The following is a 14,281-nucleotide window of genomic DNA, read 5'->3' as shown; positions in this document are numbered from 1 at the left end:
TTCAGCTGTACTATATTTAAACATTTTGTGGGTGTTTTATTAATGCTATTCTTTCTTTCTATATATACATGTAAGATATGCCAACTCTTTAAGTTTTATCGGGAGACTTTTTTTGTTGCATCTCCAAGCCTCCTGCTAGACCACAAAATCTCCCAATTTTAAACTTTTATTAAGAAAAGTTTTTCCCCCCATGAATAAATGAACTTCATTGAATTAATGAAACTTAAAAGTGTGAAAATTTGATTCTGCCACCTGTAGTGAATTTCAGCATGCTTTTTCATAATAATTTTTTTTTATCTGATTTATCTCTGTAGACATGGTATGTATAAAACTTTTGGTATGTATGTGTTATTGCAACTGTCTTCTTAGAAGTCACCAAATTTTCCGAATGTTGCAAACTCTAGGAATCATGTGCATAGCTATTCTTCAGGCAACCCTGCTCATAACAATCTTTCAGTCAAGAAATGTCTCCATTTTTGTATGTATTCTTAATGTATTTCAAAATCCAATAGCTTTTGTGGGATTTGTCAGCAGTGGAAGAAACTGCAGTAAAATTTCTGCAGAAATACAGAATTTTGATACAAAACCTCTAAAGGGAACAGTGAGGAGACACATTTTGGTAGGTAGCCAGTATTGCTGAGGTTTGCGCAATGCCGAGCCTCTGGAATTCTGACAGACAGACAGACAAAGTAGACAGATGTCTTGTTTTGCACCCGCTAAGTCTTTCTGCACCGATGGGCGAAAAATCAAGCATAGGTGCGAGGAAAGGTATAAAGAAAGAGGGGCAATTTCGTATTTGAGGAGAGTAAAAAGGAACTTCGTACATCTTGTACGAGTTCAAAAGGCCAGGAAGAAAAGATGGGACAAAATAAAATTTTAAATAAATGGCCCAAAAATAATAGAGGGAAAAAGAAAAAAAAAAAAAAAAAAAAAAGGGCCTATAGAAAGAAAACGAAAAGAAGTAGAAAATATCCTAAAATACGATTGTGTCCATGAGTGTAGTTAAAAGGAGAAGAAACTGTCTTCATTTACAATAAATAGTGTCTCACAGGTGTGTTTGTGTAGTGAGTGTGTTTGGTAATGGTGAATAGATGTGTTACTGGGGAAAAAACAAATATTGACGGTGTTAAAATGCTTCGTATCAAGGTATTTAGCATGGAATATAAAGTAATATGTATGCTTGCATCCTGAGATATCAACAAAGGTCGTCAAACAAAAGTATATATTAATTTAACCAAAGTAACTTATGCTACTTTCATTCTCAACATTTTCATACATTTTTCAAAAAGCAGCAGCAGACTAACAACATAGAACCATATACAATACAAGACCACAACCGCATACACCAAAAAAAAAATAAATAAATAAAAAAATAAAATAAAAAATATATATATATATATTTATGTGTGTAAATAACTGAGTATATGTATTAAAAACACAAATTAAACAGTATTTATTAATTTAACTATCATAATTTATTACAAGATTAATTATTCTACTATCATAATTTATTACTAGTTAAATAATGTTAATATAACACAATGAGGCACACTGTTATTTATATAAGCTCATAGTTCTAAAAATTTATTTAAGGCGGTGAAGAATAAACCATCCCTTACATATGGACATTTAACAGATAGCAAAGAACAGTATGAGAAAAATCGGTGAGGTATAATATTATTTAAAGGCGAAACTATATTCAAGCGATCTAGAAGGAAAAGAGAATCCAGAAGATCCGAGAGGGAAATAGCGCGATGCCCAAATTATCCCTCTCATCCCCAAATTTTCCCTCTCTCGAGATTCCTTAAGGGCTTTGTAAGTGTTGACAGAGGTGAACTGATAATGCTGGCGTCTGTTTCGAGTTGATACACAAAGGAAGCCACAAGCAATGGCAATTTCAAGTATTTTTTAATGCTTTAAACTGATGAAAAATTAAGATTTATTGATTTAAAGGCACTTATTTATAGAAATTTGATTTAGTTTAGATGAAAGAAAAGTACTTATCTTAAAATTCCAGTCTTTTGAAGTATATCCTTACATTGTCCGCTGTTTTATTCTCGTCAACATCGGAGCCGAAATTCATTGGAATGATATAGGTTTTGTAGAGGAAAAATAAAAAATTTTTCAAAGAAATTTAATTGATAATCACCAAGAGGAAAGGAAAAATTTTCACTTTTTTACGGAGCGCAGCGATCGTGCTGCCGCTTGCCTCGGTGATCACACAGCCCTCCCGCCTCTGGAATTCTCTGATTTTTTTAAAGTGAAAACAGAGCACTGTGTACTTGGAAGAAGAATGCTAAAAAATTACGGAAAGATCTGGAGATGAATGTAATGTGTTTTTTAATGCATCACATAATCCTCATTTAATAATTAAAATTTGCATTTTAAATTGCTAAAATAGGCTTACATGCTCATTTGTTGATAATGCTTGCCAACTTAAAATAAATATTGATAGTTTGGAAATCTTTTTAAAAACAGGTGCAAAAACTACAATCTTGCACTCATCAAGTAACTTATCTTTTTACTTACAAAAAAAATCATTAAATTGCACCAGGTAAGTGTAAGTATCGAACCTTTTATGAAAATTCAGCCTATGTTTAATTAGGTAGTATTTATATTTCATTTTGTTTTACTTCAGTGAATAGTACAGTACTGTGTTTATCTACACAACTGTATGTATATTATTTAATATAATATTTGTCACATTTGAAAGTACTGCACTAAATTAAACTCTTCCTTCTCTACTCAAGATTTTTTTTAGTATAAAAGTGTAAGAAAATTACAAAATTAAATTAGAGCCAAAGGACATAAAATTTAGAATATCTAATTTAAAGTTTAGAAGATCTAATTAAATATTAAATTTTAAAAAACATTCTCTATTCGTAAAAAGCAAATTTAAAGTTGATTAAATTTTAAATGAACTTGAATTACAAATAAATGATTAATTATTGCTATGTTATAATAATCTACAATATCATTAAATTCTGAGAGCATATGTAAATCAAGTGCAAGTATCAAAATCTATGAATATATAATAAATGTATAATATATAATTCCAATAATTTTTTTTTAATCCTAAAAATTTATAAAAATGCATAAGTGAATAATTGTTGAGCAGGCAGGAGACAGACTTATCAAGGCGAAGTTGCCTCCAAACCTAACTCTTCAGTTATTCAATTCATGTTTCGTCATTCATGTAGGCAAGGGTAAAAGAAAAATTCAAAACCAAAAATTGTGAATTACTAAAAAGAAATTTAAACAAGTGGAATTTAGAGAAATTAGCAAGTAAAGACTAGGATAACTAAAGTCAATTAAGAGTAGAAAACCAAAGTAATTTAGAAACTCTTGCGTAAAAAAAACTTCCCTGGCACAAATTATGCAAATAAATCAAAAAGAAACTAGATGCTATTTATAAAAAAATACATAAATAATACTAAAAAGGCAAGTAAAAAGTAAATTTTAATTTAACTTACCAACTAATATTAATATGTTTTACATCAGAATCATTATAAATAGTTGAATAACCATTATAAAGGGTCTTCAAGGCCAGTTTGAAGTTCGTTTGAAAAGGTGCTACCATACAATGCGGAAAACTTCCAGAAACACCCAATTTCGGGTCTGAAAAACCTCCTGAATTTTCATGTTCAGGGTTGAAAGCTATGACATGTTATATATTTTTAACCATTATCAGCAGTGTGATACAACTAAAGATTAATCAAAATTTAATTCTTCTTCAAGATCTAGAATTCTGTTTTAAACATACTCGTATTGCTTTACTTACAGATTTTGTATGCTTTATAATTAGTTAAAGAATTAAGTGGTTAAATTAAAAATAAAATTTTACTGGAATTAAAAATAAAAACTTGGTAAAGATATCTCAATTTGCTTAAATTTTATATTAAACTATAAATTTCAAGAAAGATGACATTGTTTCATCTTCTTGAAGGCGCAGAAAAATTCTGAAGAATTTGTTACTTCAAAAATAGGAACCTATGTGGGTTGCCTTCAAACTTTACAAAATTTGTGTTAATAAGTTATGTTAGCATAAATTATTCATTTATTATTTATTTAATTTATTATTATTACATTGTCATGCTTTTGAACTGTACCGAGTGATCACTATACAATATGTCCCAAAATTCTTTTTCTGATTACAAATATTCATAAAGCACAAAATGTAACACATTGACAAATATTTTTTATATTGAATTGCATGTAACATATTCAAGTTTTGGTGTACATGCTTACTGTTACTTTGTTTGTTGGATTGATTGCCTTGCTCATTATGACTTTGCTGTTGCCAAGCTGTGTGAGATTGAAAAAAATATTGACTATCTGAAATGTGTCCTTTTCTCAGATGAGGCCACATTTCATTTGAATGGTGGTGTCAAGTGACACAATGCTAGAATCTGGGGATGCGAGATTCTTCACACTATGTTGGAGACCATCAGAAACAGCCACAAGCTGAATGTGTGGTGCGATTTTATGCACAATTAAATCATGGAACCTGTGTCTTCAGTCAAAAGATGATCACAGTCAATACCTATCGCAATATATTGCAATTACTTATTGTGCCACAGATTTGGGATATTCTGGACTTAATTTTCCACAAGATAGTGCGTTAATTTAGTGGTGGTTAGATATCCATGCCTATTAGGATAGTTCCATAAACTGGCCTTCACGATCACCAGACAACACCACTGAATTTCTTCCTTTGCGGTTATGTCAAGGACCAGGTTTACTAGACACCAGTGAATGATATTGTACAGGTATCAAAGTTTTCTGTGTTTTCGCGTAATTCCGCTTTTTTGAACATCACCCAGGCTGTTTCTGAGATCGATGCAGAACCGTTGAAAAATCGCGACCGGCGTGGTGTTGTGTGGGGAGGTAAATACAGGACATGCTCTCTTTCTTCCTCTTTTCTTTGTAAAAAAACTTTACATCATGCCATCGTATAATATTACGCTGGGTTAGCGATCAAACGTGGGCACTCCTTGTTGCGAACTTTTCGAGTTTGCCTGAGCTGAGATCACGAAATACGTTGTTTCACATCAAGACGAAGTAGGTGGGGCTTATGTGGAAAGGCGGAACTAGATGCGCAGGATATCGAATCAAAGAAGAGCAACCAACCGTAAAACAAGAGCGGACTTCAATAATTTCAGCCATCAGTGCTGGTGCCATCTGTCGGACATAAGGATAACCACATGCATTCTCCAGTACACAAAACTCCATGTAAAAATTTAAGGAATGCTCATAAACTGTACAAAGAAGAGCTAGAGATTAAAAAGGAGGAGCGAGAATCTAAAAAAAAAAAAAAAAAAAGCAATTAAACATTGCAGAAAATAAAGAAGAAAATAAAAAAGTATCAATGGATTGTATGAAAGCTGCTGAAAAGAAATCGAGACAAACTCGCAAACGGAAATTAAAAAAGTTGGCTGCAAAAGTAGCAAAAAAGAAAAAGCTTTTTCCCTAAAAATTTTTAATCAGGATCGAGTGAGACTGAGACAAAATAGCTATTTTTTGTATTCCTCCTTTAACTATATGTTATTTTGTAACTATATTATCTCATATGACTACTTTTTCTGGTGTTATACAAAGTACTGTTTATTGAAGATAATTGAGAGCTATAGTAACAGTTATATATTATCTCTAAAACTTGTTATTGCCTGAAAATGGGCAGTAATATATAACATAAATATGTATATTAGTGTGTTGTAATGCTGTGTACAGTATTCATGTATCAACTGTTAAATTAAGTTACATAAATAGCATCTTAAAGAAGGTTAATTCATTACAATCTCTTGGTGATTTATTAATTTTTTTTTACAAGATAAAATTAATAGCAAAATAGTAAGTACAAGTATTATTTTAGTTTAATTATATGTATATGTTTAATACTTTTTATATTAAAATGTGTTTTTTTTTTTTGAGGTCGCGCGTGCGCAATTAGTTTTTGTGTAATTTTGTGTCCGCGCGTTATTCAGCTTTTTTTGCCAACATGCGCTTTCATGCCTGTATTGTAGTATTACAATGCAGAATTACTGAAGTCATAACATCCATCTCTCATGTAATGTTGACCAACACAAGGATGGAATTGAAATATCACCTGGATATCCTTTGGGCAATGAAAGAATCACATGTATAAATTTACACAAAACTTACTACACACACAAAAGTACACAAAAACTTGAATATGTTACATGCAATTCAAGGTAAAAAAGTATGTGTCTTTATGTCATATTTTATGTGTTATGAATATTTATAAGCAGGGAAAGAATTCCTGGATACCCTGTATTACATAATTACCAACTTCCAATTTTAGAAGGAAATTCCTAATTTTTCATTATATCTCCTGATTTCAAATTTTTATCTTTTACAAAGTAAAACATTTCCTGCCAATAAATGCAGTTTATTAGGTAAAGGAAACTGAAATTGGGCTAATTCCATTCTTTCACTTCTAATGATTTTCAGCATAACTTTTCCTATTAAATTTTATTTGATTTGTCTTAATTTGCTGTAGGTATTTACAGAACTTTTCATCGTGATTCGAGCAACATTTAATCAGTTAATATTTATGTTTAATTTATTTTACATGAAAAAATGATATTTTAATTTATTCACATATAGTAAGTTTGTTTACATAATACAGTCAAAAGTCGTTAATTCGGACACCCATAATCCGGACCTCAAAGCTACAAACTTTCTGCGCATGCGTCGCGTTCACGCATGCGCACAGGCGTTTACGGGAGCGCATAAGACCCTTGCACTGCGAATATGTTTGTGCGCATGCGCGTTTAATGTGTAACGGAGTTATACGCTAAGCTAAAGTTATCTAATTCAGTTAATGTTGCAGATTGTGTTGTTCCTTAATCTTCGAATCGTATCTGGCTTATTATTTTTTGCAGACTGTTAGAGCAATTTTATAAAAGTAAGCTTGAACTTTCGATTATGTCAAATAGAATTTCCGATATATATTTACTACAAAGCGAAAGTATGTTTTGAAATCCGAAATCTGTTTATCAATTTCACACTGCTCTGCGGCAGAGGGGGGGGGGCAGAAACGTCATTATTAGATTATGATAGATTAGAAAGATTATGTCAAATAGAATTTCCGATATATATTTACTAATATGTAATTTGTATCTACAAAGCGAAAGTATGTTTTGAAATCCGAAATCTGTTTATCAATTTCACGCTGGGGATTGGAAGTTGATCTGTCAGCACTATCCTTATCTTCAGAGCAGATGTTTTTATTTTATTTGGTTTATAATTCCGTACTAAGTGTAGTATTTCATCTCGGTCTTTGATATGATTTAAATCAAGTTCCTCGTCATTATAATTCGCTTCCGATAGTGAAGAAAGTGACCCAGAGGTTATTGAAAACGAAAGCATTTCGATTGACAAATTAGTCGGTATTCTCAACACAGCAATTATAGGACTTGAACAGCGGAACTTTGTAACTAAACAAGAAATTATGTCTGTTTAATAGAATTAAAGAGAAAGTATTATCACATGAAACGAAGCAACTTACATTGAAGGAAATGTTTAATAAAGTAAACAAATAAATATTAAGCTTTTTCTTTTTGTAAATTTTGATACCCTTTAGATCATAATTGTTCTTTATTTCATAAATTATGGTTTCATATTTTTAATTTTGTAATTTCTGCATGCCATCTTACCAGATTTAAACTGATGATCTATGATCTGGAAAAATCGATAATCCGGAATCGCCGAAGTCCCGACGAGTCCGGATTAACGACTTTTGACTGTAGTATGAACATTAATTATTCATTTTATTTTCATCCTACTGAAAAAGTACATCATTAAATAAAATTCTGCCTTGCTCAGGATCTTCTCACATTACAAAAATATAAAACTGAAGTAGCCAAAGAATATAAAATGTAGAATATCTAATTAAATATTAATATATTTTACACCAGAAACACATTATAAATAGCTCAATAGTCAATCACAATAGTATATTACAAAAAAATTTTGAATTAATATGGAGTTATTTTGAAATGACATTGCTGCCCAGAAAAAAAAAAAAAAGAACACCACTTCTTGGCAACTCCTGGTTTTCTGCAAGATTCTCCGCTTTTTCATATTTTGAAATTACCAGCTATGATGTAATGAAAGGAATTGATTATATTTTCATCAGGTAAGGATGTTTTACACCAGTTTATAAAATACTACTTATAGTTGTCATAACAAGCATCATCTATATATAATACACATTAAAGTAAATGACTTGAATTTTGCATGTTTAGGTGTACTTAATGGAATGATGTACAGATTGGAAATATTAAACTGTATTGGTTTGAGCTAAAATAATAATTACTGAGGTAGATTTTTTTAAAATTTTTTAATTTTTAAAAAATTTTTTATTCTATAGGTTGGTACATAATGTTTGCCTTGGTAAAGATAACAGTGCATTAAAATTGTATCAGAGTTTGCAGGAGCATATCCTAGATTTTACTCCACAAGCTCAATCTGTAAGTAATAGCTTCATATTTTTTTTCTGGTATAAAATTTTGACTAATGTTTAATATTTTGTATAGTTTTTTTATTGCATAAAGGTATCTGTAATTAGCTTTTTGAGAAAACTATTAAGCAAAGTTAATATGGTAAGGATTATATACAGCCTTTATCTGTTTTATGAAAATAGAGCAATTTTGTTCAATCATACTTGATGTAAAAAGGCGTATAGTGTAAAGGTAATTATCAATCATTGTATGACCAAATTTTGTATACTTTTGAGGCCTTAAAAGAACTGTTAAGTAATATCAACTAAGTTAATTTAAATTAGTGCTAAAAATAAGAATAGTATGCAGAGTCAAAATAAACAGAAATAACATGTAAACTGAACTGGGACGGTAGCTAAAAATATAGGAGTTTAGAGATAATAGCAATGACAACCTTGAATTAAGCTGTGTCAAAAGTAGTGATGGGCAACTTCGGTACATTCTTGTACCCGGTACGAGAGTAACGGGTACAGACAAGTACCCGTTACTCAAGTAACCATTACTTTTTCAAGTACCGAATACCCAAGTAACGATTTGGAGAACCGAAGTAACGAAATACCGGAGTAACGGTTTGCTGTACCATAGTACCCTAGTAACGGTTTGCTGTACTGGAGTACCCTAGTAACAATTTGGAGTACCAAAGTACCCTAGTAACGATTTGGAGTACCGAAGTGCCCTAGTAACGATTTGGAGTACTGATAACGATTTTGTGCACTGAAGGAACTCTGCCACGTCACCACGTGTTTGATTTTATCTGTACGGAGTAAGATTTTGAATATCAGAAAACATATCAACTACGGAAGTGTCTGAGGAGCAGACTATTCATGGACAAGAGGAGCGCATATCACCATTTCACAAATACAACCAGATACTACTGTCCTCGTACCAAAACCGAAGTGAGCTGAACCCTCATCGATCCTCCATTAACGAATACCGAAATACTGAGAAGAGATGCATATTTTCGTTACAAAGTAACGAATACCGAAAAGCACCCGTTTCGGTACAGAAGTAATGAATACCGAAAAGCACCCGTTTCGGTACAGAAGTAACGAATACCGAAAAGTATCCGTTTCGGTACAGAAGTAACGAATACCGAAAAGTACCCGTTTTGGTACAGAAGTAACGAATACCAAAAAGTACCCGTTTCGGTACAAAAGTAACGAATACCGAAAAGTACCGATTTCGGTACTGAAGTAACAGGTACTTGGATGTACCGATTTTCAGTACCCGTTACAAAATACCCGGTTCGGTAGTACCGACTCATCACTAGTCAAAAGGGGAACTGGTAGGCAATACAGGGTACTGTGGTAAAAGGGTACTTCCTTGTTGATCCCCCTTATTTAAGCAGTGCACAGATAATTATCAATGAGTCTTAATCAAGAAAAAATTAAGAACGTGTGCAACAAACATATTTACATCTCATATGCAGTCTGTAACTAGTATATTTCCATGATTCTTTTGAATGTAGACACAAAAACATTTACTGATCCCAAGAATTTCTCCATATAAATGCTTAAACTTACAACTTTAAATCTATTATCCCTCAAGTTAATGGATTGTGCCAAAGCAGCAGTTCTACTCAAACCTCTTTTCATAGCAGGTGGACTAAAATTCAGAATGGTTAGGGCTGCTCTTTGTTTGGCAATAATTTAGGCACAGTTTAAATAGCAGAGGTTGTAATAATTAGGAAATATTGGTGGACAGAGAAAAAATTGTCATTTTTATTCACCAGGTCAACATGACTGTGGCTCAATTATCTATGTGCCTCAAAGCTAAAAGTCAGTATTTGATAGCTCGTATTACAGACTTGGAAGTATGACAGCATTAGAATGATTAAATCTATCATAGATCATCAAAATGGTAGACAAAACTCTGTATACTTGCATATTTTTTTGCAGTCGAAGCTATATTTTTCTCCAGCTGATGCTTTGAAAGAAGCAGCAAATGTTATTTTTACATTTTTCTTTTTTCTCATGAAACCCCCAAATCTCTTTAGATTTCTTTCATAAATTGAAAAATGTGGTATGGAAGACTTTTTTTGTGAAAAAAGTGATATAAAGTAGGATTATCTGTATATGTATCAAATAATGTTTTTCTTTCCCATTAATTTATGAATGTCAATATTATCAGTTTTGATGTATTCATGTATTCAGTTTTAGAAAACTGAAGTAAACTAAAACTGTTAAACTGTGTTTCATGTTAATTTTTTCATACAGTGTCTCACAAAAATTATCGGTGACTATAAATTTTTGTAAGTAATAGGAGAAAAGCTTTTAAATAAAATATTAAAAAATATTCCCTTTGAATTCATATTTTCTTAGCTCTGTTTTTGTACTAAATTAATTTGAAAAAATTAAATAGTAAATTAAAAAAATTAAATGTTTTGCTTTTGCTATTTTTACTGCCATATATTTCATCAAGCTGCAGATTTTGTTTTTAGCAATTTCCTGATCAAATTTTATTTAATTTTAGTGTCCTTATGTTTGAGAGACAACTGTAAAATTTTATTTTCAAATGAAATTATATCTGTGAAATTATGTTTGGGATGTTTAAGAGTTGTGCAGATATTTTCAAAAGTTAGGGAGTATTATTGAGTGACAAGAACTTCTGTGTGTTTTCCATTTTATTGACTATATATTCTCAAAGGATTTATAGCATTTTAGGCTGAAATGGGGAAAAAAGATATCACAAAATTAATCGGGCATTTTCATAATTTCTAACTAAAATTGTTTGTAATAAATAAAAAACAGTATTTTATGGAATTAGAATAAAGAAACTAGGCAAAAATCTAAAAATCATTTGCTATTTTAATTCAAATTTTCTTTTTAGAAAATGTTTGTTATTTTAGTTTTTCTTGCAGTGGTTATTTTAATGTATTCTTGCAGTGAAAGGGAACATTGTTAGAAACTCACAGATTAGTTATTGATTTCCATCAAAAGAAAGGGAAATTTATTAGAAAAATTGCCTATTTACTTATATATATATATATATATATATATATATATATATAAACCTGGACGACCATTTAAGTTATCTTATTCTTATAGAATGAAGCATTTTATTCTAAGGAATATTAAAAGGAATCAAGACTGAGTGCTCCTAAACTTGTTGCGGAACTTCTTGAATTATATGGAATATGTGTAAATCCATAAACTGTAAGAAGAGTAATGCAATTTGTAGGATAGTATTATTGGAGCATTGGTATTGTAGAGTATTGGTATTGGAGCAGTATCATGGTAGTTGTAGGTAGAAGCGAGTAGCAAGAAGAAAATTTTATATTGGTTAAAGAAAAAATCGAAAATTTCAACTCGCTTTCACAAAATTGATGAAACAAAAGACACCTGACTGCTGGAAAAAAGTGTTGTTTGCTGATGAAAGCAAATTAACATTTTTTGCTCAGTTGGACAAGTGCTGGTGTGTAGGAAACTCAAAGAAGAGTTTCGAAAGCAAAACTTAGTAGCAAGTATTAAACATGAAGGAGTATGAGTTATGGTATGGAGAATCTATGCCACATTCCAGTGTTGGTAGTATAGAGTTTATGGATGGTATTATGGATCAGTATAAGTACCTTGACATCTTGAAGTGAAATTTGGCATCGTCAGCACAAAAACTTACTGTTCAAAATAGTTTCAAATTCTACCAGGGCAATGATCCAAAGCATACTGTGCACAATTAGACTCTGGCTGTTATATAAGTGTCCAAAAGTAATTAAGGCAGTATTCCAATCGCCAGAATGGAATCCTATTGAACATATTTGGAAGGAACTAGAAACAAAAATTGAAAATTGAGCATATTTTCATAGCAGTAATCCAAGAGGAGTGGCATAAAAATACTCCAAAAAATAACAGAAAACTCGTAAAATCAATGCCACAAAGATTAAATGTTGTTGTTGTCTTATTCATATTACATGGAACAATGCTTTCGAGAGCCTACTCCAAAGAGAGGTTGGACTTCCCGGAGAACCCGGGCCCTTCGGTACCGTAGTGGGCTTCCCTAACCACTATACCGTTTGGGCGACCAAAGATTAAATGAAGTGATCAAGTGTAAAGGTGATCTCATGAAAGGCTAAGAAGCAAAAACAATGTAAATTTTTTACTATTACTTAAAGTATCTGATTATTTTTGTGAGTAAATTTTTCCCTATTAAATAAACGATATTGATTTTTGAATTTAATTTTCATCTTTTTGAAAATGCATTAACTAAAAAAAAAATTTGAATGTTTATATTATCAAAATAAAACCTTTCTTTTTGTTTTAGTTTATTTTATGTTCATTAAAGAATACAAAAATTGCTTTCTGTTTGGCTTATGGCTGCAAAACCAAGCTCTGCAGTGAACTATTTGTATTTTAGTTACATATGTAGGAATTATAGGTTTTTGAAAAACTGTATAATCTCAAGATTTAAAATCACTTCATAATGTTGAAATTGCCTTAACAGCTGCAAATTCTTTTTGATAATATTCGCTTTATTACTGAATATTCTCTTTTGTTTCCAGTCTTGATTCGTAATGTATTTGAATTCTTTATTCTTTATTTTATGAATATCTTAATTATGAAATTTTTCTCATTTACTAATTTCTCTTCAAGCTGCTGTCTATGGTTATGTGTTATTAATAGTCAAAAGTCGTTAATCCGGACTCGTCGGGACTTCGGCGATTCCGGATCATCGATTTTTCCGGATTATAGATCATCAGTTTAAATCTGGTAAGATGGCATGCAGAAATTATAAAATTAAAAATATGAAACCGTAATTTATGAAATAAAGAACAATTATGATCTAAAGGGTATCAAAATAAAAAAAAAAAAAAAAAAAAAAAAAAAAAAAAAAAAAAGCAGCTTAACATTTATTTGTTTACTTTATTAAACATTTCTTTTAATGTAAGTTGTTTAAGTTGCTTCGTTTTTTATGTGATAATACATTCTCTTTAATTCTATAAACAGACATAATTTCTTGTTCAGTTATAAAGTTCCATTGTTCAAGTCCTGTAATTGCTGTGTCTACTGACTAATTTATGAATCGAAATTTTTCCGTTTTCAATAACCTCTGTCACTTTCTTCGCTATCGGAAGCGAATTATAATAACGAGGAATTTGATTTAAATCATATGAAAGGCGGAGTACATCGAGATGAAATACTACATTTAATAAGGAATTATAAGCCAAATAAAATAAAAACATCTGCCCTGAAGATAAGGATAGTGCTGACAGATCAACTTCCAATTCATTGCACACCCTGGCATTAAAGATAAACAAAGTTTAGATAAATAAACGTTAAAGTTTAGATAAATAAAGGATATGCCTTTATCCATTTTTTGCAGCAATTCCACTTTTTGTTTAATGAACTTCGAAACATACTTTCGCTTTGTAGATCCTTTACATATTAATAAATATATATTAGAAATTCTATTTCACATAATCGAAAGTTCAAGCTTACTTTTATAAAATTGCTCTAATAGTCTGCAAAAAATAATAAGCCGGATCCAATTTGAAGATTAAGGAACAACGCAATGTGCAACATTAACTGAAATAGATAATTTTAGCTTAGCTTATACTGTCCATTGTACATTAAACGCGCACTCGTAAACATATTTTGCATACGCGCACAAGCATATTCGCAGCCGTAAAGGTCTTACGCGCATGCGTCAATGCGACGCATGCACAGAAAGTTTGTAGCTTTGAGGTCCGGATTATAGATCATTCCGGATTATGGGTGTCCGAATTAACGACTTTTGACTGTAGTTCATTTTTCTTTTTGTTT

At 31.1% G+C, this 14,281-nt stretch overlaps 1 protein-coding gene across 6 annotated transcripts in view; it reads left to right on the top strand.

Moving 5' to 3' along the window:
* Positions 1 to 374: 374 nt before the first annotated feature.
* LOC118194215 (cullin-5-like) overlaps positions 375 to 14,281 on the top strand; it is a 67,554-nt gene continuing 53,647 nt past the window's right edge. For 3 of the 6 annotated variants that reach the window (XM_085826216.1, XM_085826215.1, XM_085826218.1), the window contains exons 1-2: positions 8,118 to 8,161; positions 8,396 to 8,495. In XM_085826216.1, coding sequence (XP_085682342.1) covers positions 8,133 to 8,161; positions 8,396 to 8,495 — 129 coding nt within the window. In that variant the 5' untranslated portion in view covers positions 8,118 to 8,132. Of the gene's footprint in view, positions 620 to 1,806; positions 2,329 to 2,478; positions 2,555 to 8,117; positions 8,162 to 8,395; positions 8,496 to 14,281 lie in introns of those variants that run through there. The other 3 variants (XM_085826219.1, XM_085826220.1, XM_085826217.1) reach the window with 3 other exon arrangements.

Source organism: Stegodyphus dumicola, chromosome 11, assembly GCF_044657685.1.
Source record: "Stegodyphus dumicola isolate Sdum_Otavi_A_Nest chromosome 11, ASM4465768v1".
Classification (NCBI taxonomy): domain Eukaryota; kingdom Metazoa; phylum Arthropoda; class Arachnida; order Araneae; family Eresidae; genus Stegodyphus; species Stegodyphus dumicola.
This window is presented reverse-complemented; position numbering and strand designations above follow the sequence as displayed.